Source organism: Empidonax traillii, unplaced genomic scaffold (genome assembly GCF_003031625.1).
Source record: "Empidonax traillii isolate 1590-97213 ecotype Southwest subspecies unplaced genomic scaffold, ASM303162v1 scaffold40:size2234952, whole genome shotgun sequence".
NCBI lineage: Eukaryota > Metazoa > Chordata > Aves > Passeriformes > Tyrannidae > Empidonax > Empidonax traillii.
The window spans coordinates 1,285,114-1,313,065 of NW_020955233.1; the positions used below are offsets into that span (position 1 = coordinate 1,285,114).

Below are 27,952 nucleotides of genomic sequence, written 5' to 3' on the forward strand. Positions count from 1 at the left end.
TTTCTTAGGCTGGTCTCGGGCACAGGAGGCCCAAAGGATGTCTTACACTCTACAGGTCTGGGAGTCTTACAAGTCTAGTTCACCTAAACTCATCAGGTCATTCCCAGTTTCTCATGATAATTACCTGAGCATATGAAGATGATCTTAATGCACTTTTAAACGTGTTGCAGCAAAAGAGTGAGCATTGCCAGCTGCAATGTAGCTTGTAACAGAAGAGCAGCAGCTTTCATCCCCTTTTCATGCTCTTACTTGCCTCTTTCGGCTTCTTTTAAACAAACTTTCTCGTTTATAAGTCAAGCACAACCACAGTGGGTTTTTTCTGGCTTGTGAACAGACACTGAATAGACACCATGGTCCCTGTTACCCAACAGCTCTTTAACTGCAGATGTTTAGAAAGGATCTATGCAAAGCCAAAAGCACCAAAGACCTTTTCAAAACACGTGGAAAACGAACATTTCAGGGGCTCCTACAGACGGCTGTTTGACTTTATTTTTCACTAGCTCGTGTTTGAGATCGCACGGGCCCTTCTTGACCAAGACCAGCATTTAGAGGTGAATTCCTTAACCGAGCGGTGGCTCCGCTCCTGTTTGCGGGGCGGGGGCAGAGCGGTGAGGGCGGGGCGCGGCGGGGCCGGCCCGGGGACAGCGGGGACAGCTCGGCATGGCGCAGTACGCGAGGAGCACCGCCGTGGCCGTGATCCGGCTCCGCAACCCGCCGCTGAACACGCTGAGGTACCTCAGGGACCCGCGGGGCTAGGGGGGCTGCGGGGCCGGCTCCGCGCCCGGCGCTCCCCTCCCTTCTGAGCGCCGCGGGGGACTCGCCCTTGTCCTTGTCCACCTCACTCCCCTCTCCGTGCCCTGAGGAGGCTCCTCCTGGCCCCTGGGAGCCCCTGTCAGGGTTGTTCTGCACCGCTCGGTACCCCCAGAGGCCCCGGCGATTCCTGCAGGGGGAGCTTGAATCTCTTTTTGCAAAAGCAAATGCTCAACTTCGCCCTGACTTCTGCTCTTGCAATTTCTAGGGGGGTGTGCGGTTCACAGGAGAAGCATTAGGCCCAGCAAACTACTTTCTGGTGTCTCCCCTTTGCCTATTTCTCTTCACCATCCAGTCTTTAAACGTCAAGACAGTGCTCCCAGCGGGACACGGCACAGCAGCGTTGGCAGCGCAGCCGTCTCTCCCTGCAGTTCCCCCGGCGCTCTTTGGTGCAAACCAACTTTCTCTCAGGTGTCCTGGTTTCCTTCCCTGCCCACACACTGCACGGTGCTTGCTTGGCAAGTCCCTGTGCCATCCAAGTGTGCACAGGGGTGAGGGCAAAGGGCTCTTTGGGAAGCAGGCATGGCTCAATGACCAGAGCTGGCACCAGGGTTAAACCAGGGCTGGCAGAAGTAAAACAGTTCATTTGCCTCGTAAAAACAATTAAGGAATTCACCTCTAAATACTGGTCTTGGTCAAGAAGGGCCCATGCGATCTCAAACACGAGCTAGTGAAAAATAAAGTCAAACAGCCGTCTGTAGGAGCCCCTGAAATGTTCGTTTTCCACGTGTTTTGAAAAGGTCTTTGGTGCTTTTGGCTTTGCATAGATCCTTTCTAAACATCTGCAGTTAAAGAGCTGTTGGGTAACAGGGACCATGGTGTCTATTCAGTGTCTGTTCACAAGCCAGAAAAAACCCACTGTGGTTGTGCTTGACTTATAAACGAGAAAGTTTGTTTAAAAGAAGCCGAAAGAGGCAAGTAAGAGCATGAAAAGGGGATGAAAGCTGCTGCTCTTCTGTTACAAGCTACATTGCAGCTGGCAATGCTCACTCTTTTGCTGCAACACGTTTAAAAGTGCATTAAGATCATCTTCATATGCTCAGGTAATTATCATGAGAAACTGGGAATGACCTGATGAGTTTAGGTGAACTAGACTTGTAAGACTCCCAGACCTGTAGAGTGTAAGACATCCTTTGGGCNCTTTGGTGCTTTTGGCTTTGCATAGATCCTTTCTAAACATCTGCAGTTAAAGAGCTGTTGGGTAACAGGGACCATGGTGTCTATTCAGTGTCTGTTCACAAGCCAGAAAAAACCCACTGTGGTTGTGCTTGACTTATAAACGAGAAAGTTTGTTTAAAAGAAGCCGAAAGAGGCAAGTAAGAGCATGAAAAGGGGATGAAAGCTGCTGCTCTTCTGTTACAAGCTACATTGCAGCTGGCAATGCTCACTCTTTTGCTGCAACACGTTTAAAAGTGCATTAAGATCATCTTCATATGCTCAGGTAATTATCATGAGAAACTGGGAATGACCTGATGAGTTTAGGTGAACTAGACTTGTAAGACTCCCAGACCTGTAGAGTGTAAGACATCCTTTGGGCCTCCTGTGCCCGAGACCAGCCTAAGAAAATTTCAGGGCTGTGCCCGCAGGGATTTTTTCATCCTTACCATGAAAAATACGATATACAGAGCCTAAAGAATCTTGGAATCACCAAGGTTAGAAAAGACCTTTAAGACCACCGAGTCCAAGCGTTAACAGTAACAGATATGTGCTTAAGGAACCTTAACTCCCCTCTTTTGACAAGTCTTGGAGAAAACCCAAAATTCCCTTCAAACAGAAACCACACAGCAGCTTCTCCAGGACAGACTCTGCTTTTACTGCCCCACAGTAACAGGCAGACTCTGGACAGACTCCAGGACAGACTCTGCTTTTACTCTTGGCCCCACAGTGCCCTCCCACAGGGTGACACAGGGTGTGCTTGTGGTCCTGTCCCCAGTCCCAGGAGGGAGAAGGGAGACCCCAGCAGACTTTAGATCCATTAAACTATAACTTCAGCCATGCCTGTAGTCTTTGATGGCATGTGAGGGCATACCTATTTTAGAAGGGATCCATCATTCTCTCTGGCTGTAGCTAGGAAAGGCAGAGCACACTCTGCTCCTTGTGTGCTCCTTCTGCTTCTGCAGATTTATGTTCCAGACACATGGGAGCAGGTCTGTGCCTGCTGTTGGAAGTGTTTGACAGCACAGGTGAGGGCAGGCAGTGAGTTACAGACAGGAGCCGTGTCCTGCAACCCTGGAAATCTCATTTCACAGCAGGTACAGATGCTTTTTAAAAGACTGGTGAGTTTTTGCTGCTCTGCTCCAGCCTTCCCTGTCTCTCCCCATTATAGGTGGCACTCGGTGCCCATTCCCAGCTCCTAGGCCATCACACTGGCCATTAGCACTTTAGAAGCCACTGGTGGGCAGGAATTTGCTTTCTCCTGTCTGGCACCATCTACTGCTGCACAAGTCCCTGCCAGGCAGTGCTTTCCTGAGGAATGAATGCGTGCTGACTCGTGAGTCTGGCAGCAAATTTGGCTCCCAGAGACATGCCAATTTTGGTTTATTTGGAGTGTTTTTTCCTGGTTTGCAGAAGTTTAGTGTTCAGAGATCCACATTTATGAGACCAGGACGTCTAGAGAAACAATTTACATATGCAAAGAACTGGGAATTTTGGGGACAAGACTCACAAGAGAAAGGACTGACCATCCCTTATTACTGGAGGCAGGCTGCTGGCAATGGGGATTAGAGGGATGTGAAGGAGTATTTCAACATGTGAGCTGACAAGGGCAGAAAAGCTCTGGGGAGGAGAGGAAAGGACATGGGGCAGGGCAGCTTATGTGTGGGATTCTGTGATGTTTAACAGCATAACAGGTATGAGTGGAGAAGCTCTCCCTCACTGCCAGGATTGTCCTTCTGATCCCAATCACCATAATGATCTGAAAATGTAAAGGAGATTAGAGAAGCTGCAGTTTTGGACAGGTAGCAGTGATGGGAGAATGTGATTACTCATTTTGGACTGGATCAGCACCTCATCAGGATGAGATGCAGAGAGAAAATTCTGGGATGAATAAGCATCTGCTTCCTAAAACAACTCCTCTAAAATCCCACCAAAGGGATGCCATTCTAGCTTTGGCCTTAATTTATGTGCATGACTATTTGGGCCATATTAGCAACTTGTCACACAGCAACGTGTGACAGCAGCTACTACACAGCTGAATCTGACACTGAGGCAAGAGACGACAGAGCAGGTAAATCCAGCACATGGAGATTCAGTTTCAGGAAAGGAATTATGTAAATACCCAACAGTTATTTCAAAGAAAAACACAGGAGGAAGCTATGCAAAGGACAAGAAGCCTGTGACAAGGGGAGAACCTGGACTGTTGTGCAGGTTTGGATTTGGAGGTTTTTTATTAGAAGCCCAGGTAAACTGTTCAGCAAGTGATCTGGTAAGAGCCCTGCATGACTTGATGAGAAAGCAAAGAACACTAAGGGAAAAGTCTGATTTTTCTTGAGAAGTGGAAAGCTTACTCAAATGAGGAGAACAAGAAAACCTGTAAAACGTGACAGGGGAGATGTAAACTGGAAATTAGGAGTGAAAAAAGAGAAATAATGAATCAAGACATTCTAAAAAACAATAGCAAAAAGTTCTTTAAATAAAAAATATAACCCAGAACAAGCTTACAGGATGCCAAGCTCAAAATTGGCAGTGACAATTCAGGGAAGGGATCCTCACCTTTGAATTCAAGTCTCACTTCTTTAAATGTGACTAAGACAATTTTCAGATTCCCTTCAATTGTTTGTTTTTTTGTTGTTTTTTTTTTTGTTTTTGTTTTTTTTAATGAGAGAAGTTCACATCCATAAACCACAGCTAAAATCTAAAATAATTATGGTAAATAATTAAACTTTGTTACAAATCCAGCGCATTGCTACTGCAGTGAGTTACACAAAATAAAACTAATCTGGTGTGGTCATCTCCAAGAATATTCTCTTACCCCAGTGCACACCTGTTCCTTAAAAGCACCTGCTTTGTGTTTCTGAAACCTGGAACACTTAATCATCTCAGCAGAATCACTTTTCCCGCAGTCAGAATAGTTTCCATGGTGGAGCTGACTACATGGGATGCAGTCTTGATGGGAATGCATGGAGGGAATTTTTGCATTGTTCCTGCTAAATGAATGACATTGTCACAATCATGAAGTACTTATGCAAATTATAGTGACTTTTTGTTTCTTTAATGCTCTCGCTGTTTGAAGTTGGGGTACTCCTGAGTGTTTTTACAGTTTTACTGTCATACATTCTACTATGATGCTTTCATCGAAAATTGCATCTTTTAGTACCAGTTACAATGTGTGAGTGACAAAGCAAGGCAGGCTGTGTGTTGGACTGTGACAAATCCAAGGCAAACATATCACTCCATCTTAGGAGAACAAGTAACTGCAAAAAATCTCATTTTTTTTCCTTCTTGTCCTACAAAAAAATCCGACTGGGAAAATGTCTTATGGAGAGAGAAGAAATATTTATGCAAGTACTGAGTCAAGTTATTCTCTGGCATAAATAGTTCTGCTGAGTTAATAAAAGCTATGTAGGTATTGAACTGTTAATTTCTGGCAGCCTTGAGGATTGGTTTTCATTCTGGTAGGAGTGTGTTGTTGTAAGTGCTAAAGGCTTGTAACTGATTTCCTGCATAAAATCCTGACCCTTTTCATTTACTACAGACTTTTTGATGGGCATTTTGCACCTGCTGATCATGTGCCTGGAACAGACACAGGAATGCTTTGATTGCTTCTCATCTGCTCCTGACAGAATGGTGCCGTTTGTCTGTACAATATTTGCAAATCAGTAACTTAACATTTGTTTGGGTCCTGGTACATATGTTTTTCTCCCTCTTTGCACCATGGTTTGTAGAGTGTAATGACATTTCCTAATGGCTTTCCCTGTAATCTCCCAGCCCCTAGGTGAGGCCGGTGTTGCTGTGGCCTGGCACTGCTCTGATGCACAAACAAAACTCTGAGAGCACTGGGTGCAGCCTGTGGGTGCCCCTCAAACAGCAGCAGCCACAGCACTTGATATGCCAAGGGGAGGGAGATGAAAGACAATGTTTTAACATATTAAGACATATTTAATATATTAGATTTGGGAAGGCTTTCATATTCTGCCACATGGAAGTGTATACAGTGGAAGAACCTTTACCAACTCACCTCACAGTCTTTCTTTGCCATGGCCAAATTATTCTCATTTTAGGTTTCAGCTTTCAGAACCATTACTAACATCAGATTTCAGAGTTGTCTTTGATGTCTGGATGAGGCAATCTGTACGTAACTGGCTGTTCTCTCTCCAAAGATAACACTTCTCCCAGTCCCTTGTTGTCAGGAGTCAGGACCCCCACTGGTCCTTCTGTGTAGCACAACCTTATCCAGGCAGGTGGTCCTGGAGACACTCCTAGACAGTCCCCCCAGCCAACAGCCCTGACTAACAGACTTTGCTAATGGTTTGTCATGCCTTTGGATTTGAACTTTTGGATTTTGAAGGAGATCTTGCAGAGATTGGTTGGTAATCCTTCACACAACCAGCTCACAGGAAACTCCTTGGGCTCCCCAGGTTTTCCTTTCAAGATGATGGATTCCTACCTTTCTGCAAGCTATTGCCTTGTATAAATACATGTACACACAAGTACAGTGATGTGTTTTTCACCTACTTTATGACAAGCTTCCTTTTTTGACGAAATGCCCTCAAATACATAGAAAAACATACTGAAACTGAGATTGCCTCAGGCCTTTCCACTGGGCATCAGCAGAGCTCTGCTCCCTTTTCATCACCACCCAGCTTAGTGTAAAGCTGGGCTCAGGCTTTGGAGCAGGTCTGGGAAGGAAAGCTGTATTTATAAAGGACTAGGCAAGCATGTGATACTTGGATATTCCTCCAGCCTCCAGCTGGCCCAGATTTTCTGAATCCGAGGCATCTCTACACATGGTGTATGTGCACCGACACGTACACAGAGCAGTCTCACATAAACTACATACTTAAAACTGTGTGTATATGAGTATATTTTAGTATCTAAATTATATATAAACACAGTTTGTGTTATTATTTCTATTAACAAGTGTTAATGCTTCTATTATTACTTACCATCTCTATTGTTACCACCTTCTAAAACAGACTATGCTCTCCATGTTAATCCATACACATGCATGTATCTATAAATTACCTTATAAGAATCAAGTGTAAAGTGGACATACAATCAGGTCAGATCTTTTAAGTACCTGATTTGAAAAAATATTATTTATGCTTTTACAGGTTCATTTTGAAATTCTTCATTAATTCCTTTCTGGCCAGATTTACTGCTGGTGTCTGGAAATATCTATTCACATGAGTCAAAAGACATTTTATGTAGTGTTTCATGCCCAAATCCCCTTTGACAGGATCCCACACCAGCTTAAGTCTGGACCTATGTGGAGATCTTCACAAGGTGAAAGCATTAAAATCAGCACAGCCCTAGCCTGTGTCAGGTGTTTACAAGATAGCTTTTTTTATTCCTGGAGCTCCTTTCCCTTTTAAAAACTTCTTAGCCTGTCAGTGATTTAGCATTAATTACTTTTAAATTATGCCAAACTGTTTTCCTGAAAATCTGAATGTTTAATTCATAAAGACATTTCCAAAAGAACGTTTCCTTGTTCTGCTGGCTGTGGAAGCAGCAGTGCCGTAGCCTGGAGAGGACTCCCCAGGCAGTGACTGACAGGTCTGCAGTTGGCTCCTTGGATTCTGGCTCTTGTCCTTGGATTAGGAGGGAGGCTAAGGGAAGGATTCACCTAGAGAGGCTGTGGCAGCAGCCAGACCAAGGGACAGACCTGCTCATTTTCACTGCAGTGCTTGGTGTTCATAACACTGACCTCTTGGAAGGGGAATGGAGTTGACTGTTACTCACTGGCTCTCTCTTTTGTTTCAGTTTTGAAGTCCTCCAGGCTTTAGAGGATGGGCTGAAGAAAGCAGATGCAGATCCCTCAGTGAAAGCTGTTATGATTTGTGGTGAAAATGGGAAATTCAGTGCAGGTAAGACGTCAAACACAGCCTGAGCAAAAGAGGAAACACTCTCCACCCACAATGTCTGAAGAGTCTCTGCCTCATAAGGCTGATAGAAGTCCTCATTTGGCTGGAAATGGCCACAAGACGGTGGGCTTTGTCTATTCTGCTGTGCCACATGACAAGCTGGACTGTCCAGGCCAGAAATAAGCTGGTCTGTTCATGCTGAAATGAGAGTCAGCTGCTCATCTCCCTCATGTACTGGTGCCTCCTTACTCTCCATGGTTTTGTCTGTGTAAAATGTCTGGACCATCAGCTAGTCCAGTGTATGGAATGTACCTGGGGTGGGGCAGTGGTGAATAACAGATCTTTTCCGATTATAGAAGGCCAGGAAGCTAGGGAATTTCTGTGGAGCCCTACACTGCTTGTCAGTAGTAACTTGCACCTAACTTTTCCAGACTCAACTTATTTTTAATTACACCAGAGACGTTAGCAAATTTCTGCAGTGACTGCATGATCTTTACAGTTACTCTGCATTTTTGCACTCAGCCTTCCTCTGAGCTCTCTTAATAGGATCAAGGATCAGGGTTCCTTGAAGATGGTCCAAAAGGTGTTGGTTCCTGTTACCCACTCTGCTGCTCCTCAAGGATGTGGATGTCCACGAGCAGCTGTGTTCAGACACAGAGGGAAGGATTGCTCCAGTCACCACCTTGTCCACTAATTCCCCCTGATGTGTCTGTGCCACCCCAGGAGCTGACATCCGAGGGTTCTCCTCTGTAAACAGACCGGTCAGGACCTTGGGCGCTCTCGTGTCCCTCATAGAAAGCAGCAAGAAGCCGGTGGTGGCGGCCATCGAAGGCGTCGCCTTGGGAGGAGGCCTGGAGGTGGCACTGGGTTGTCACTACCGGGTGGCACACGTGAAGGTAACACACACCGAGAGCCAGAGAGGCTGGTGGAGGCATCAAGAGCCACGGGCAGATGGCCCCAGGCAGGGTGGGAGCCTGCAGAGCAGTGGGACAGCCCACCTGTCCTGGGGCCCTCTGGCCAGAGGAGAGCGGCTTTCCGGCTGCAGGGTACAAGGCTGCATGCTCAGGCATTTCTCACCTGCAGCACCACCCCTGACGTGCTCTCATAGTCTTACTACGTTACTCATGTCAAGTCATTTCTAAATATAAAATTGATTTGTAACTAGTGGGATAAGATGGCTGCACAGAAACTTCAGTACCCGCATGTTAATTTGCCCTAGGTCTCAGCAGTCATTATCTATATTCTGATGCAGACAGCTGTATCTTACTGACTCATGCAGCGTGACTTTCTCTTATTTATTTTTTTCTCTAGCCCTGTGAATTTTGCTTTTTTTTCTTCTGCTCATGGCCTAGTTTCAATAGGTAGTTGAAACTCAGCTAGCATGGAACATTTAGGGTCAAATCCCCATGAGCTCTGGGTTCCCAAAGAGCTCTCTGACCAAAAGACAGCTTTAATAGTCTTAGGGATTGATCTGACTTTTTTCTTGAATCCCCTCCAAGGTTCAGGAATGCTGACCCACCTTTGAGCAGTGCCTGGTCTCCTTATGGAGGCTCTTCCCTGGCAGGGCCATCCCCACACTTTTCCTGTGTGAATCACTGATTCTCCATGACAGTGTCAGTTGCTGTAGCAGCATAAGGCACCCTATGTGCCACCTAAGGTGGGTGCCATAGAATCACAGAATCATCATGGTTGGAAAAGACCTCCAAGACCAAGTCCAACCTTTGACCAAGTACCACTGTGCCCACTAAACCATATCACAAAGTGCCAACTCTACTGGCACTACCACTACTAGTGGTCTTAAAGCAGCTCCAAATCTCTCAGAAGCTCAACAGAAAATTTCAGACTACTTTTTTTTTTTTTTTTTTTAGAGGAAACAAAATCTAGATAGATTGCTAAGAGAAGGTAAGACCCTGCTTCCTACTGCCCCTGGCTGCCCTGCCATAACTCTATTGGATGTCAGGTGCACCAAGAGACATTTGAAGGGAGACTAGGGAAGAGTTCAGGGTGTCCAAGGCCAGGTAGGACAGGGCTCTCTGAGCAACCTGATCTAGTGGAAAGTGTCCCTGCCCATGGCAGGGTTTGGAATTAAATGGTCTTTAAGGCCCCTTCCAACCCAAACCATTCTGTGATTCTTTACTAAACTTCCAGGAACTCGAGTAGGAAGGTAATAGTTAAGTCAGAGTGCTCTCCAGCATTTGGTAACAACTGCTTGAAAGCCTTAGTTGACACATGTGTCAGTCTGGGGGATGCTGTGGGTCCTACAGCTCTCCCCAAGTGCTGTGCTGGCACACAGACATCCACAGAAAGATCATGTTTTCTCTGTGCAGTTGTAAAGAAGTCCTTGAAATGGTCAATTGGACTCATCTTAAATGTCGAGCAAGGATGAGGTTTCTATGCAGATGTTTTGAGGCTTCTTAGAGCAGAAATGTGTGACATACTGACTTGGTATCCCTCTGTTTTGCTCAATTTGTAATTACCACTCATTCTAATCAGTTTTATTGTTGAATTTTATTTCATTTTAGGCTCGGATGGGTTTGCCAGAGGTCACCCTTGGGTTACTTCCAGGTGCTGAAGGCACTCAACGACTGCCCAGACTGATTGGGATCCCAGCTGCTCTGGATATGATCGTCACAGGTAAGTGCTGTGTCTTGGCCTTACTCTCAATACAAGAACATGACATGGAGTTTTACCACCAACTTGGTCTAAAAACCAGGAATTTTTTACCTGTGTATCTGCTTGGGTTGTAATTCAATTTGCTTCCACTCATGAGGGGCTAATTACCAGCTACACACCAGTCATTTGGTCAGATGGAAAAGAATGAAATTGCACCTTAGGCTCCACTGTAGTCACCTTATTTCTCTTTTTATCACAGGAAAACACATTCCAGCAACTGAAGCACTGAAGCTGGGCTTGGTTGATGAAGTGGTGGAAGAAAACACAGTTGAGGCAGCAATTCGCCTGGCAAACAAAGTGATTGGTGAGGAAAGAGTTGTTGAAATGCCAGGAAATAATTGGTGATGTTTCAGGGCTGAAGAGAGTCAGAACAAAGCCCACCAGTTTGTTCCAATTTATGTGCTCCATTCTTGAGTTTTGGCATCCACATAAGATGGAATTAATTGCAGAATTTGTTTACTGTTGTCTGAAGTGGAAAAAAAAAATCACATTCTGGAAAGCTGCAGAAATTCAAGTGAGATTCAGAGAACTGGTACATACCAAATCCTACTGCTTTTTTAATTATATATCCAAACTCACGTGTTCCTCTGGGCTACTGGTTTTGGGGAGTAAGTGCTCTTTCCATATATAGTTCTGGATACAGCTGGCAATGAATGCATTCTGGTTGCACCATCAATAACAACTGAGCAAAAATAACTTTCTCCCTTTATTGGAGGGACTGGCACATCCTCAGCCCAGTTAATGATCCATGGTCTGTGAGTGACTCTGTCCCTAATGCTTTGGGTGCCATGTAAAAAGCAGCCTGTGGAGATGGGAGGGATGTGGAGAGATATTTTTTTTCCCCACCTTAGAAATAACAGAATCAAATCCACTGTAGTTAACTCAGGAAGAGGCACATTCCTTGTGCAGCTTGAGGAGCGTCGCCTTGAGAGAAAACAGGATATTTTTCCTCTACTAACCTCCTTGTACCTTTGGAAGCAGACCATGGAGTTCCATCAGGAGCACTGTCACAGTAAATTGAATGCAGGGAAGCAGAAACCCTTCCTGCTTTGATCACATGGCCAATGTTGTCCCAAGATGGGATGCTGCTTTTGCTCCTCCAGTTCTCTTCCCTACAGACAAGGCCCTTTCCTCACCTTTGCTGGAAACTGAGGCAGCCTAAGCTTTGTCCTAGGGCACAGTGCACCACATTTCTGAGCTGCCTGAAAGAATGGGCTGCTCTTAAATATCAGTGTCTTACATCCTTCCCTGCACCTTGAGATGTAGCAGACAGGTGCTAATGGTATTCTAGGGCCAGGTTTTCTGTAGCAGATGCCCTTCCTTCTCACTCTGTTCATCCTATGTTATTTTAGGGCTTCATTTCCTAGTGTAGAATCAATGACATAAGCAGTACTCTTTTCTCTTTCCCTGCATGTCAGCAGACTAAACATAATTCTTTAGCAAGAGGTGGGTGATGGTGATGTATTTCACTACTGCTTCTAAGAAAAACAAAGATACTTTGGTTCACTGAGTTTGTCTGTTTTGAATGAGAATTCTGCTTCTCCATCTGTTGGGAGAGCAGTGAAATATTACCACTCTTCCATGCAAATTAACCCAACAAACAGTGTTCCCTCTGATGTACCCTCCAGGCTCTAAATGATGCCCTGCACAAGGTCTGTCCCAGTATTGATGGCAGCAGCAGTGCATCACGAAATGAGTAATGGATACAATGCCAGAACTGGCAAGCCAATGAACATTCTGGATTTCAACAAATGCTACGTGAAATCGGCTGAAATTTAGATATTTTCATGCTTCTTTCCTCTGTGACAGATATTGTGCAGTGGTTGACAGTTGTGAAAACCAGCTTGACCTTAGGGGAGAGGCTCAGGGAGGAATCAGTGAGCACTCTTTTCCTCAGGGTAACTTGCTTCCTGGAGCTCACATCCACTACCACTACTGGCAAATCCTTCTTCTGTAGCTGCATCTTCTCTGGAAATGGTCACTACCTTTTTTTTTTGAGAGTTATGTAAGCATGCAAGGACCCTGGCTGGATGTTTAGCAGGTAGCTTGTCCCAGTCTTACTCATTATTAGACTTCCAATCCGTTTATTGCCAGTTTGAGTTACCCCAGTAAGAATGAGTAATGCCACTGACGGTGTTTCACATCACGCTATATATCAACTCCCACAGGACTTAAAAAATGCTTTCAAACTCTTTCCAACAGCTTTACTGGCATTTATAGTACGTGGTTTTACAGTGAAAGCACTGGCAAGCCAGATAATCTATTTCTTTCCTGCTTGAAAAATTCCTCATTAGACCCTGCAGAAGACCATGACAAACTTTGATGCACCATTTACCCTCAGGTTACCTGATAATTTGAAAGAATAGTGTGCCCAAAGCCTCTGTGTTCCTTTTGAGTCATTCCTGGCTTTGACCTTTGCCTGAAGTTAATAATTTCCCTGTCATACCAAGGCAAACCAGCACTTTTATTTCTCTCCATCAAGCCCTAACAGGCTGCAGAAGAGATGACAGTCTTGCATGGTGTTTGTTCACAGAGTTTTGTTTTCAGTGAGTATTTTTCAGATAATCTTAATAAAACCAAAGAGTGTACAAAAAAAGCCATGCCAGAAGTCCACTGGCTTTGTGTGGCATGCAGCAGTTTGTTTCTGATGAGATTTTTTTAAACATGAAGCTAACAACTGCTGACTTCTTCCAGAGCAGTCTGGCTAAATAACTAGTTTTGTCACTGCTGGAATTTCTATTCCTGGGAAGGCTGTACTGCAAGATAAGTCTCAAAGAATCAATTCAGAAATCATTTTCTTCTAAAGCTTTCTCAGTGCTTTAGCTGCAGTATCCCATGGCAAGAGATCAGTCTCAAATGACTGGCCCTGCTGTAGCCAGGGTCCTTGATTATTGTTGTGATACATAGTTGACAGAGAGATGCTGGGAAAGCATCTTCATCCATACATCTTTATGGATTGTACCTAATGAAGAACACCTTCAAAAGATGCTCTGAAACAGTAAGTGGGTGTAGGAATACACAGAGGCAATTACTGATTCTGAGTTAGATTTTTTTTATTGAAAAGCAGTAATTATATACTGCAGATGGGAAGCAAGAATAAATTCCTGGCCCCTCCAGGCAAGAGGCTTCTGAAGGCACTTTTTAAAAGGAATAGACAGGAGCTAAATCCTCAGAGACAAGGAGAATGTCCTTTCATTAAATGTGCTTGATGATCACTGCAGTAATCCAAAGCTGCATTTCAGACTTTTCCCAGCTGATGGCATCACAAAATTGACAAATTGCTGGAACTGTGGTGGCAGGCAGCACCTTGCAGCTCATCCTGTCCACCGCTTGCTGCCCTGCCCTAGTCTTCCTCAGCTGGAAGAGGAAAGGGCTGCTGGTCCTTTGCACAGCAGACTTTGAAACTCTTTATGTATAATCACACCTTGCTTTCTGACCACATCAGCTGACTGGCCTTTAGCATCTCCTCAGAGCACACCAGTACCCATGGCTTGCACCAAAGAACCAAGGAAAATCACTGCAATTTGAATGAGCTGAGGCCCCCACAGGTATTAAACTGCGTGGAAGGATGATGAGTTTCTGACTGTAAAGCCACTGGGAGTGACTGTGGAGGAAGCAGTTGTTTCTCTCGAGGCTCGTAAACCCCAGAGGCGTAACAGATCCTGCTGGAGGTAATTGGATGCTGGAAATGGAGACTGGGGGAGAAAGGCTTTCCATCACAGCTGTGAGGGCCTTGCTGCGTCATCCCTGCCAGGATGCACAATATAAAGACATTTTAATCTCTCCCCAGACTCTTTAGACAGAAGGCCCAGCAAAGTGCCCTGTGACACAAACAGAGTTTGTGAAAAGTCTGACACGGACTGGACTTGTCTCTGGCAGGGCTGAGACCACTGCAGGCCTGAGGGGCAGGGGCCAGACTCAGCTTTGTTCCTCACAAATTCACAAGCAGTTCACTGCACCAGGAAGACCTGCCTCTTGCAGGGCCATCCTGCAATATGCCAAGAGTTCACATGATTTTTTTTTCTTTAAATAGCACAATATTTGACACTGCATGTCTATGTGGTGCTTTTGCTAATGGAAGTTTTATGGACTGGATCTGTCCTTCGTGCCACCTGGCCCACAAACCCTGGGCAAACAAAGCAGGGATCTGTGCTGGCTTCTGTGTGTGGATGGTACTTTTCCATGCAGCACTGATGTCTGACACTGTTCATCATCTTCCTGCTGCTTTGATTTCGGAAATCAAGCCACAGGTGTCCCACACTGATTTCTTCTTCCCAGGTTTGGATTCTAAACATTCTTTCCTGTTTGTAGATATGTCCTTTATTCTTACTGTCATTGCAAAAGCAAAGATACTACATGGAGATGCTGTAGAAATATTTAGCAAACCCTATTTAGCTTGCAGCTTAATAAGAGTTTTATTGCAGGACCCTGAGGAGAGTTACTTTTCTTTCTTACTCTGAAGAACTGTCTCCTGTCCCCAATCAGTACTTGTACAACTTGCTGTCTGAAGAGCAAGCTTAAAGGCTCCCAGCGGCCTTCCTCTTTTACCAATGCTTTCCACAGAGGTGTCATATGAAGTACCTCGATCTGCTCAATCTTAGGTGGCCTTCCAGCCACCAGATCAGCTTTCTGGGACAAACCTGAGCTTTCTTCTTGCAATGGAATGAAATCCACTATTTAAGTCCCAAATTAAGAGCACTTCAGGGTTAAAAACACAGATTTAGGGGAGAAACAAAGGATTCAAAAATAAAGGAACATTATCCTGACTAAATCTTGCAATACTGGCAGATAAAAATTACATCCACTGTCAACGTAAAAACATTTTTATGAACTCTGATTACAAGGGAGACTACTTACACAGTGAGTGTTCATCTTTTTATGTTCTCTAAAAGGCTTAATTAAAAAGCCTGAGCTCTGAAGACCATTATTTCAGGAAAACAGTATAACTCATTCTAGAAACTCACATTTCTGTTTCTCTTAAGCACTGCTCAGTCTTGCAGGAAGAGCTCAAGTCGGGACAAGTTCTTTGGGCAACCATGCCTTCACTACTGCCATTATTCCTGCTCCTCAGCATCCTCTGGATGACTTCCTGAGTATTCTGCTGGTGCACTGGCATTTCCCTAGCTCAGATAACAGGAAGAAAAAGGGGAGCTGGATGCAATATTACTGCCTTGGAAGGAAGTGTGGCAAGGGCAATGAGACCATACCCAGGAGCTTCTCAGCAGAAGGTTCCCAACCCACCACCTTGCTTTGGTGGCAGTCCCAGATGCTTCTGGGAACAGCACTGCAGCAATCCATGCAGTGACATGCTGCAGTTAATGACCTGGACGTGGCGGCAACAGGGTCTTGTGAAAATGTTGCAGAATTAAGGGGATACATCCTGGATTTCTGATCTTGTGCTTCCACAGTCTTTACTGAGCAAGCTGCCATTAAGAGCACAGGAACTCCTGAGTATGGCCAGGTCAGAGCTCGCTCAGCAGGCTCCAAGTTTGTGCTTCTGAAGGAGACATAGGATTTTGGCATCTGAAATGTAACTAACTTCTCTCAATTAAAATCCTTTCTAGGTATCTCCATAGCAACCACTGTCTGTAATGAGCTTCACATATTTGTGTGGCTGCTTGATTCACCCCTTGCTGACACAGAAACATGAACTCTCCCTTGTTATTCATTTGCTCCCCAACTCATGCTGGGTGAGCTTTCCTCGTGGTTGGACCTCAAGTGAATTAAGGGGCTCCTGCAGTCAGGGTAGAGCTGAAATCAGGGTGTATTTCCCAGTCTCTTATCCATGCCTGGATCAGCACCCTGGCTGGAATGCCTCTGGCTAGCAAAGTCATCTGGGCACTGGGTACTAAACAATACTGGAGGAAAGCTTGAGTACAAAGGCTTATAAGAAAGAGCCATATGAATGTGGCAGCTGGGACTGTGGAGGAAGAGAAGTGGAGAAGTCAGAGCACTGTGGGAGCTGAGAAAAAGGAGAGAATTACTTATTTGAGGCTGAAATCTTCCTTTTTTTGAAGTCTGAGAAGGGACTTGAAAAATTGCAAATGTCAGAGCAAGCAGAGGCAAGAAGAAATGTCAGATGTTGTAGTTCTAGACCCATCTCACTGTGACATGCAAGTCCTAATGCAGTGAGATGAAGAGAGGAAAATAGGTGAACCGCCTTCCCATCCTGTGGAATGGGGTGGAGGGGCTATGTCTGAAAAGATGTGGATGCTTTGTTCTGTAATCCCGCTTCTCTCCCCCCAGACCAGCCCCTGGGACCCCGCAGGCTCAGCCTGAAGCCAGCCCCCAAACTGCCAAACACGGAAACCTTTCTCAACGAAGCCCGAGTGAGGGTGAAGAAGCGGGCGCAGGGGTGCCTGGCTCCGGAGCTCTGCTTCCAGGCCGTCAGGGCCGCCACCCAGATGCCCTTCGCCGACGGGGTGCGCAGGGAGCGAGAGCTGTTCATGGTCCTGCTGAGCTCGGGCCAGGCCCGGGCCCTGCAATACGCGTTCTTTGCCGAGAGAGCCGCGCAGAGATGGACAACTCCCGGCGGAGCCTCCTGGAGCAGCGCGACCCCACAGCCCGTCCGCTCCGCGGCCGTGATCGGTAAGGGAGGGGCAGGGCTGTGAGGCTGACGGGGAACAGCTGCTGGGGGGCACCGGGGAACAGCAGAGCTGAGGGCGATCACTGGTCTGTGGGGCTGAGCACGGGGAACAGCACAGCTGAGGGGGATCACTGTAATTGAGGTTTGCTCGTGGCAGAAGGCAGGAGTGAGATTCGCACAGTCACTCACACCCATCACCAGCACAGATACTCCACCCAAGGAGGGAAGTTGTCACTGCATTTTCAAGCTCAGAAATTCACACGGTATCTCACATCCCACTACATTGTTGTCTGGTGCGACATCTTTCTTTGGAAGAATAACTTCCTCTCGCTTTAGAGACAGCTTCGTGTGTGTGGACCACAAGCAGGCTGCTCCCCTTTAAACTCTCTGTGTCCTGGCTTTGCTTCGTGTTAGAAGCACGTTTGTATGAAATTCTCCTCCTCCTGGTCTAGTTCTGCACTGCAAGTGCATGTGCAGAGTCACTCAGGGATATATTAATTTAAAAAATGTTTTGACAGCTGTATTTTAAGAAGATTTCATCTCACTGTGATCCACTCCTGCCATTTTGTAGCCCAGCAAGATAATGCCTTCATTAATTTTTTATAAGAGCAATTTAAATAAAACCTTTGATGCACTGCTGAGATTAAAAAAAAAAAAAAATTTCAGCTCTGCCTGTTGATAGTAGCACTAAAAAATAGTTAGACAAGTAATGGAGCACTTGGAAAACATCCACTCTGCTCCAAGGAAATCTCACCGGATCAACACTACTCTTTTCTGAGTGCTTCTCAGGGCTATTGAGCTGTCTGAGAGCTCATTTTGGCCATAAGACTGGGGTTTTTTGGAAGTTCCCTTCTCTTCATTGGCTACCATGCCACATTTTTAATACGAATGATTTTTAAACACTGGTCCATGAACCCTAAGAGGAGGATCTGTGGCTGTTAAAGCATTCAGGTAAAGAGGCATTAATTATTGCCAAGTGTATTCTGTGGCTTGAAGAGCATAGAACTTTGAACACAGGCAGGTCCCACTCTGAAATGTGTGCTCTGCCAGGAGGGGCTCATGTTGCTGAGTTTGTAGGAATGCCCGAGTGACTGGAATGGACATCCTTTGCCATGTACTGATAAACCAGCCAGAACAACACACTTGCAAAGACCTAATCGCTGTGACAGTTTAGCCAGAAGGGCTGTTAGATCTGATCTGCCTATTTTGGTGCTGTAACTGAGCTACAGAGAATTCTGAGGACAAATTGCAACCTCTATTTGAAAGTTTCCGGGAGAAGCATAAACCTGTATCTTATTTCCAAACTGAACTGGTTGGGCTGCATCTCCAATCCATTGGATCAAGTATTTCTCCAGACAGGTTTCTGAATTCTGGTCTGAAACTGCCCCAACCTCATGCCCAAGTTTCAGTGTTTTCATAGCTGATTACAGACAAAGCTCAAGTTAACCATGTTTCTGCAGAATAGATAAACTAAGTGCTTTCATACTTCTGCTGCAGAGCACAGTGTGTCACACTCTGGTTATTGTCATGACCCTGAACTCCCCCTAATTTTTCAACACTTCGTAGAACATGTATAGTCAAAGTGGGAACAGCATTCCAGGAGTAATTACACCAAGACCAGGTACCAGGATGTTTCTTCCTTGCTCCTACTTAGTATGCTCAGGGTAACAGCCAACTTTCATACTCACCACGTTCAACACATCCTGTTAATTATCTGCTGGCAGGGAGCAGCTGCACCCCAGGGATGGGGTGCCAGTGGCAATAACACTTCCTGGAGGGCAGAACCAGAGAATATATATGAGGCAGGAAGGGATCTCTGAATGTCATCTTGTCCTCAAGTAACATCACCTGGAGCCAGTTGCCCAAGACCATGCCCAGACAGCTTTTGAACATCTCCAGTGATGAAGAATCCACACCTCTGTGGGCAACCTGTGCCAGTGCTCAGTCATCTCCATAGTAAACAAACTGTTCTCTTATGTTCAGATGGAATTCCCACATTTCATTTTGTGCCTATCACCAGTGGCCACAAGTCTGACTCCATGTTCTTTACAGCTTTCTCTCAGCTATTTATATTGGTGAGATCCCTCCAAGCTGAAGTCACAGCTCCCTCAGCCCTTCCTCATGGGACACACTGCAGCTCCTTTATCACCTTACTGGCCCTTCACTGAATTCACTCCACATCACTCTTGTGCTGGGTAGTTTGGAGCTAGACCCAGTGCTCCAGGGATGGCCTCACCAGTGCTGAGTAGAGGGGCAGGATCACCTCCTTCAAGCTGCCAGCAAGACCCCTGCCAACACAGCTCCACATACTATTAACCTTCTTTGCCACAAGGTCATATCACTGCTCAGACTCACCCTGATGCCCACCAGCACCCTCAGACCCTTTCCTGGGGAGCTGCTTTCCAGCCCCCAGCACGTGCTGGTGCAAAAGACTGCTCCTCTGTGCATGCTGGCCTTAGTGATGCCCATGCTGAGCTTCCTTAAGCTCCTACCCACCCATTTCTCCCTCTGAATGGCAGCACAACCCACTGCTGCATCAATATTTACAGTACCTGAGCAGGGCAAGCAGGGCAGGCCCAGAGATCATGGCCAGGACCCACTGGAAGTACAGGTGGTCAAGAAAAGCTCCTGGGATGATGTGGGTCCAAGGTAAAGGTGGGAAGCCACTCTGCCAGCTGAGGCCTGGATCAACAGCGTCCATAGCCTGGCACAGCCACAGTAACCCACCAGAACTCCTCCAGCATAGCTTAGGAAGGGACCATAGACTCAGGTCTGAGCTTAAATGGGGCTCAGAGGTCCATGCAGTGGCTCCAGGTGTGGCTGGTCAGGGACATTAAAGCTTCTCAGTGCACTCAGGGCCATGACACTCACCCAGACCCCAATGGCTTTGCTGAATCACTGCTCTTCTCACCCAGCCCCCATGGCCCACCAGTATAACTTGCTTTGTTTATGCTCTTGTTCACGTCATATTTCATTTGATGTGACATCTCCTGTTTTGGAGGTTCTTGATCACCTTTTTTAAACCCTGAATCCCACACCAAAGTGTCACTGCTTTGCACCACTTCTTTCTGCCATTTGTTGTTGTGCTTCTTCTCCTTCTTCTAGGTTTTCTTTCATTTTGCCTTTTGATATCAGTGAAATGGCAAGTCTGTTAGAGACAGGTGGAGAACATGCAAACACAACTGTAATTTTTCTTTCAGGCTGCTGTAACAAAAAGTCATTCTCCAGCCAGTACAATGCTTCACAGCATTTTGTACCTTCACAGTTTTGATCTTAAGTACATCCTTGCAGCACCAGAAATCAAAATTTTAGGGATGGTTTTTGAGAGACTGGCAACTTTTAAAACATTGCTGCTCATCCATGCAAGTATTGAGTCTACCGAGGTGACCCAGGGTCTCTCTATTTTCACTGCAGGGAAGAGGACAGGCAGAGAAAGATATTGCATCCATTTAGGCTGTCAGAAATCAAGCAGACCCTGTGTTCCAACTGTGCTGTGCTGTTTCACAGACTACACCCATGTTGCACTATGCTGCTGCTTCCATCTTTTATTGCTGCGTGATGTGAAGCGAGAAGATCATGTAGAGTTTTTCATGTTGACCTTTTGTTTCATTACTTGTTCTGAACTCTTGGCTCCCACCTCTTTTCCCTGTCTCTGGCTCCTCATCACCCAGAAAAAGAGTTCTTCTGTCTCTATCCCTTCCAACTGCATCTCCCCATAGCTCCCTGCCTGCCTGGACTATCACAGTACTTCTGCTTGAACCAGAGAAAGCAGCAGCTCCAGTCTGCAGCAGCCTGCCACCACTAATTGCTCATTGTTGTTTTTAACAGGAAAACTGGAACAGTCCTTGCATATTTTTACCAATCTGTAAAGGATTATTTCCCTTGCCAGGCATTTTAAAGCCCAAATATTCATTAGAGTTCAGAATGTTTTCCACTGATCTGTATTTCTGTACTGCGTGTGACTACACGAGTTGCCTTGTTCATATTTCAAGTTCTTTTGTTTTGAAATTTGTTTTTAAATTCCTTCAATTAATTCTGTATGATATTTCGTATTCTGAGTACCTCATGACAGATCAATAATTAACCATCATTATTCACTCAGCTTGCCCAGCAAATGGATTTGTCATACCCATATTTGGCCTGAAATTACATGTGTTCAAGTATAGTTTTATTTATATGTCAAAGCTTCACTTCACAACAAAAGACCAGGAGCAGGATGGCTGGGCACTGTTCTTGTTCCTGAGGCAGATTTCAGTCTTTTTTGGGAAGATGTGCCTTGGACATGAAAACAGTCCCCTGTCTGCAAGATGAGAATATAGGGGGTTTTGTGGTTTGAGGGAAGTGAGAGCACTATTGAGTAAGAAAATGGAACATGCAGTAGAAATTCTGGAGTAGTTCCTCACTGTGTTTTGTTCTGTGTGACCTGAGCCGAGCAGGAGACATCTCCCTTCCTCCTTCTTCTACAGCCTTCTCACATGTAAGACCCAAACATTCCCTACCATTATTTTCTGCTCTAATGTATTCTTCCCCAAGATCACTTGGCTTTATGAAACAGAAAAGGGGAGTCCTCAGAAATGCTCTTTCCCTGCTGGATAGCCAGAGCTCTCCTTAGTTTTATAGCCCAATTTTAGAAAATGTCTCCAGGGGAATCATGCTGTGCGAGCTCTAATGTAACAAACCCCTTGGGGCTTTCATTACTCTCTCTGCCAGCTTCATTAAACATCATTTCATACAGGCCACTGCAGAGTTCTGCAGGAAGTTGAGAGACAGCTTTTCTAGGTCGGAAACAAGATTGGCAAGCTCATATCTTATCCTTAAGTCTGCGCCTGGGGCTTAGAAAGTGTAGTACTACAAGCCTGTGTGCCTGTCCATCATGGGATGGCTAAAACCCACGTGGGAGCACTCAGGATGAAAGCAGAGAGGGGAATCACCTCACACCATTGCAGAGCTTCCCTGCGAAAGAAGGTTGGAGAACGTCTGCTCATGGAAGAGGTTTGGATTCAGGAAGAAGCAGCGTGTTCAGATGGTGAGAGAATTGCTGAGATTTCAGTCACAAGGCTGAACCTGAGTGGAACAGGAGTCAATAAGAGCCAGGATGTGTGGAGAGCTTGGAAATTCCAGGGAGAAAACCCAGGACTCCACCCCGGAAAGGAAGAAACTTAAGAGGGAGCCATGTGTAACTGCAAACACTTAAGCATGATGTCTAAAGACACCTTATAGACAAGGGCTGGGCTTGGGGAGTGAGTTACCCTCTGCACTGCCCAAGAAGAGAGCAGTTCCTATAGCTCACCAAAGACAGGGGAAAACTGTCCTTAACTGCACCTGATCCCATATCCAAGGCTCTGGGAACTGGGCACAATGGGAGGTGCCACTTGTGTTTGGTCTTTTTCAGTCAGCAAATCATGGACACTGAAGTACTAAGGGCTGATTCATGTTATTCTAGTTTTATTTTCAAATTAGTTTTCAGTAGAACTTGATTATTAAGTAGCAAATCTAATTTCCTGGAAAGGAACTTCAGCACTTGCTTAGAAGTGGTAATGGTGGTTTATAAGCAGGCTGCCAGCTAGTGAAGTCAGTAAAAACTATCTTCTGGTGGCCAAGTAGGGAATGTTTGAAATGTCTTGTGTGCACACAAGCTGAGGCTGAGCAGAACTATACCAAGGGTGTGTAGCATGCAGGAAAAACATCCTACCTTGCTTGACCTTGGTTGTTGGAACTTCTTGAAAGGATGACATGATTTCAGCTCTTCTTTACAAAGCTGCTTTAGGCAAATTTTTTAATCCCTTTTTTTTTTTGTATATTTGTTTAGCTGACTTTCATTTGTAAACCTGGGATTAAAAAAATCATTTTAACAGAATTATAACAAACCTCTGCTTTGTCTGGTTTCTGCTTTACTTAGTATATTAATAATCCTTCCATTCAGATGCTTCACACTTCTAAAGCTGGTAAAATGGGCTGACCTTCTCTTACTAGTCTATATTAACTTAGTTGGAAAAGCCTCCACCGTGGGAGAGCAGGGTCAGGGGTGTGGGTTGTGTGTCACAGGAAAGTGTAAATGCAGCTTCATTTGATGTCACAGAGGGCAGAGCTGGTGGAAGGGATCAAGCCAGTAATCTCCACACTGGTATTCCTGATGGTGGTGGCACATTTATGGTCTTGGAGAAAAAAAAGCACAGCATAAATTCTTTACCAGGAATTCTTTAACTGTGTGATGGACAAGGAAGATTGTGTTACTTAGGGAATCTCCAGAAATTAGGAATGACCTGTGTTGGACGACTTGGAGAGTGGGTAGAGATGCTTGATATAAAGTGTGAACAGCAGGCAAAAGGCTACTGATGTGCCAGAGTGCTTTAAAAGGAGAGAGAAAATGTTGAATTCTGGATTAGGAATGTTGTGTCAGCTCCAGCCCATTTGTCCTGGCAACAAGAGACACACAAGACATTAGAGACAGAGTTTAGAGCAGATCAGAGTCCGAGAGTCTTTACAGAAAGAGCAGCTGAATTTTCTTTGCTCCAAAGATTACATGATGAAGTGTGGAGGGAGAAGAGGAGGGAGACAAAAGGGAAAGTAGGGAGAAGGAGGGAGAAACCAACTATCTGAGCTTTGCTGGTGTCAAAATCTTACCAGCAAATACTCGTGTACTGCCCATAACGGACCATGCAGGAGCAGTGGGGCACTGACAGCCTCAGGGGGAAGCTCGCTCGAAACCTGCCTGCAGAAGATGGTAACAGGGTTGCAACTGTAACACATTTTCTCTCTTTGATCTCCAGGTTCTCACTCAAGTGATGCTGGTTTCCATAGGTATGAAACTTTGCAGGGAGAAGACATGAATCAGATGGTCTGTGCCCACTGGGTGAATCCCACTGGACTTTTGTGAGCTTGTGAGGACATTAACTTGCCTTTATGCTGCTGCTTTTCAAACATGTGGGCTCACTGAAAGACAGAATTCCCCTTCTGTTTTCCAGTATTCAATTCTTTTCTCTGTGTGTGTATACCACTTGTTTTGCAGGGGCCATCATTTTTATCCTGGAGATACAAAGGAAATGATACTGTCAGGTGATTAATTTTCCATTCATAGTCTTTGACTCTATCTCACTTTTATCCCTAGGTCTGGGAACAATGGGCAGAGGCATTGTGACTTCTCTGGTTAAGGCCAACATACCTGTGGTAGCCCTAGAGCAGGATATGGAGTATCTGAACACGGGAAGAAAAGCTGTGATGCTCCTTTTGGAACGTGAAGCGATGAAAATGGAGCGGGGTGCCCAGACCCTGGACTTCCACAACCCTGCACGTCTCCAGTTCACTGTGGACTTTGATTCGTTGCGTGACGTAGATCTCGTCATTGAGGCTGTGTTTGAGAACATGGCACTAAAGAAGGAAATATTCCACAAGCTCTCCAGGATCTGCAAGCCAGAGGCCTTGCTGTGCACAAACACATCAGCCCTGAACATCGACGAAATAGCTTCTGCTACCAGCCGCCCACAGCAGGTCATTGGCACCCACTTCTTCTCCCCTGCCCACGTCATGAGGCTGCTGGAAATAATCTACGGATGCCACACATCCCCCACGGCCATCGCCACTGCCATGCAGTTGGCCAAAGCACTCAGAAAGGTTGGAGTGGTGGTAGGGAATTGCTTTGGGTTTGTTGGGAATCGCATGATGTTCCCATACGTACAACAGGCAGTTTTCCTTTTAGAGGAAGGAAGTAGACCAGAAGCAGTGGATCGGGTCCTTGAAGATTTTGGGTTTAAGATAGGACCGTTCCGCATGTCTGACCTAGCTGGGCTGGACGTGGGCTGGAGGTCCCGGCAGGGCCAGGGCCTCACAGGCCCCTCAGTGCCCGCGGGGACGCCGGCGCGGCAGCGGCACGGGCAGCGGTACAGCCCCCTGCCAGACCTGCTGTGCGAGAGCGGCCGCTTCGGCCAGAAAACCGGCAAGGGCTGGTACCAGTACGAGAAGGCTGGGGGCAGGACAGCCACGCCAGACCCGTGGCTCCACAACCTCCTGGCCCAGTACAGGGACACCCACGGCATTGAGCCCCGCTTTATAGACCAGGAGGAAATCCTGGAGCGGTGTCTGTTTTCCCTCATCAATGAAGGCTTTGCCATCCTGGCTGAGGGAATAGCGTCAGGCCCAGAGCACCTGGATGTGATTTACATCAATGGCTACGGGTGGCCAAAGCACAGGGGTGGCCCCATGTTCTACGCCTCCACCGTGGGGCTGCCCCGCGTGCTGGCCAAGCTGCACAAGTACTCCGAGGCCCATCCTGATGTCCCCGGGCTGCGGCCCAATGCCTTTCTGAAAAAACTGGTGGCTGTGGGGAACCCTCCCATCAAAGAGTGGATGTCCTACCTCAGCCAGCAGAGTTCCAGGCTGTGATTCCGCTGGTGGAGGCTGATCTCATGGAACCAGTGCTGTAATTGCACCGTCTTTTCCAATCAAACCCAAAGTGCTATGTGCTCATAAACAATGTCACAAACCTTCCTGGGCCTTTTCAGGGAATAACTTTGGCCAGTGATTGATTCTCAGTCCCCCTCTTGCTGCAGGTAACCACTGCCTTCATCCATCCTCCTTCCTCAGCCTCAGCTTCACCCACCTTCTTCACACACTGCTGTGTAAAGGCCCATCTCGTTTTGCGCTGCCTCCAGGTTGTCACAGCTCTCCTCCTCTTCCAGTTTGGGGAAAGCAGGGAAGAGCATCCACAGCCCACAGTGCAAATGGTTGGAGCCAACAGAGAGGAGATCACAATTCACCCAAGACCAGCTGGATCTACCAGATCCTGCCTTCAGTCTGTTTCCCAGTTAGTTCAATTCTTTCCTGTGCAGCCCACCTCCACTGGATGCCTGGATCTCCCACAGACATCCAGCTGAAGGCTGATCCCTTCCTGCTGCTGTGGGAGTGTTGGCACCCTTCAGAGGTAAAGTTGAATGAAGAGGAGAGAAAAAGCCTGGGCAGAGAGCGAGGGGCAGGGCTGGTACCATCCCTCCTCCCTGCTGCAGAGGAGACTCATAAATGCCAGAAAAGCCACAAATACATCAACCTGCCTACCATGCCCTGTGGTGTTGGCTCATGACTGGCCTTCTGCATCCAGACTCCATCCTCCCTTACCATTATCCCTACCCGGCTTTGTCCAAGCAGAAACATCTTCTGGCATCTCTTAAGTATGGAAATGTGTTGCTGTCACTCCCCCATCTTGCCTGCCTACAGCTACCAGGTCCTGGGGCTCAGCAGGCTCTAATTGACCAGATTCAAACATGACCTGGCACTGACCACATTTTCACATGGGCAGAAGGCACACTGAGAAGGGCAGGGCACAAGAGCTGTGCAGGCAGGGCTAGTGCTGCAGGCAGGCAGGGAGGCGACAGATCCCTAGCAGGGAGCAGAGCAGAGGGAAAGGGAACTAAACTTCCTCCAAGCTTTGAGCCAAAGTCTCCCATTTCACATGTTTAGTGAATGTATCTTCCAGTCTGGTGGGGGGAATAGGTTGGTCTGGGTTCCCCTGTCAGGGACGCTGAATGTCTAACTTTTGATTTTAGTTCAATAAAACTGCTTTGATAATCTAATGACAGTTTATGTGGTATCAAATGGAATAGCAGAAAAAAGAAAATGTGCTTGTTCCTTGTTTTCTCTCCATCACTTCTCTACGTGGTAGAACTAGACAATTTTCCTGCTTGTGGAGGAGTTTGTGTCTGAGAAGGCCACATGCCTCTTTTTCTTTCCCTCAGTATGTTCCTAATTTGCCCTCTTTTCTACTCCTGTCCATCAGTGGGTGAGAGTGCAAAACTGAGGGCAGGAAACCCTTCAGAAGTCCCAAGCCAACCCAAGTGCCTGGTTCCAGGGAGGGTTTTTCTCCAGGACCAGAGAAGGAGCTCAGTGTAGCCCAGCAAACTGCTGCAATTCACGCCGAGTCACTCGTGTGCAGAGCTGAGAGCAATTAGCTCGGAGGTGAAGCGCTGCTCCCACGCGAGCAGCCTCCGCGTGATGCTTACACAACAGCCTGCCTGCTGCTGGGGCTGGCGTGTCACCCACGGGGCAGCCCTGGGAGTGTCACCCACAGGACAGTCCTGGACACGAGGCTCTTCCCAGGCCAGCCTCCCCTGTCCTGTGCCTTGGGCCGGGGTGTTCACCCACACTGGGGACGGGCTGGGAAAGGGCAATTCCCCTTGCACTGGCAGCAGGCTGTGGAGGAGAGAACATGCCCTTCCTCTGCAGCAGCAGTGTTATCTCAGGACATGGAGACCCACGAGCTCACCCTGGGGCCAAAACGCTTCTCCTCACCTGCATCACCTTTTTGCTCGTGCATTTGATGTGCCGGTCCCCCTTCTGAGAAACTGCTGAGAGCAGAGGCTGTTCACACCAGTGATGCCTCTCCCGGCAGAAGTTCATTTGTAAATTCACATCGACCAAAGCAGCCCGGCATCGATTGTTCTGTCAGCCTGACGTCCCAGCAGCCAGCGGTGACATTGCTGCCGCCGAGAGGTCGCGTTCTCAGCTCCGGGAGGGCGGGAGCAGTGCGTGGGAGTCCCGGCCTCTGCACTGCTCCACTCCCGGCAGGGTCAGAGCAGCCAAAGGGCCACCACAGCTCCTTGGCCCTCAGCCCTGCAGGGGCACAGCCTGATCCCAAGCCCCTGGTGCCTGCTGACAAGCAGTCCAAGCAGAAAGCACCAGCCTCTTCTGTGAGCCTCTTTGGTAAGCTGTTAAAATAACAGCCTTGCACAGTCCCCATCAGCTCAAATGTGCAGTGATGCCAGAAATATGCCCATGAGTGAAATGTTTCTTCGTTTAACAAGAGAGAACGCAGCCCTGCGCAGAGGAGAACTTGATAATCACTTGGTACAGGATTAGTTTCCCCACCTGTCTT

General features: G+C 46.7%; 1 protein-coding gene and 1 long non-coding RNA gene across 2 annotated transcripts; one reads left to right on the plus strand and one right to left on the minus strand.

Moving 5' to 3' along the window:
- The first annotated feature begins 606 nt into the window (after positions 1-606).
- Positions 607-26,654, plus strand: EHHADH (enoyl-CoA hydratase and 3-hydroxyacyl CoA dehydrogenase). The gene is made up of 7 exons (XM_027878308.1): positions 607-731; positions 7,732-7,835; positions 8,556-8,728; positions 10,355-10,466; positions 10,705-10,809; positions 16,752-17,093; positions 24,200-26,654. Exons 1-7 carry the CDS (start codon positions 661-663, stop codon positions 25,468-25,470), a joined length of 2,178 nt encoding a protein of 725 aa, XP_027734109.1. The 5' UTR covers positions 607-660; the 3' UTR covers positions 25,471-26,654.
- Positions 20,341-23,140, minus strand: LOC114054816. Its single transcript, XR_003570593.1, has 3 exons — positions 23,052-23,140; positions 22,784-22,919; positions 20,341-21,391 (listed from the first exon to the last, which is right to left on the minus strand). It is a non-coding gene; the product is annotated as an uncharacterized LOC114054816 (long non-coding RNA).
- Positions 26,655-27,952: the final 1,298 nt, after the last annotated feature.

Excerpts from the sequence above, each read along its gene's own strand:
- EHHADH (XM_027878308.1), top strand. The coding sequence starts at position 661 with ATGGCGCAGTACGCGAGGAGCACCGCCGTGGCCGTGATCCGGCTCCGC. Across the intron at positions 7,836-8,555 it reads AAATGGGAAATTCAGTGCAG|GAGCTGACATCCGAGGGTTC; the intron begins GTAAGACGTCAA and ends GTGCCACCCCAG. Across the intron at positions 10,810-16,751 it reads CCTGGCAAACAAAGTGATTG|ACCAGCCCCTGGGACCCCGC; the intron begins GTGAGGAAAGAG and ends CTCTCCCCCCAG.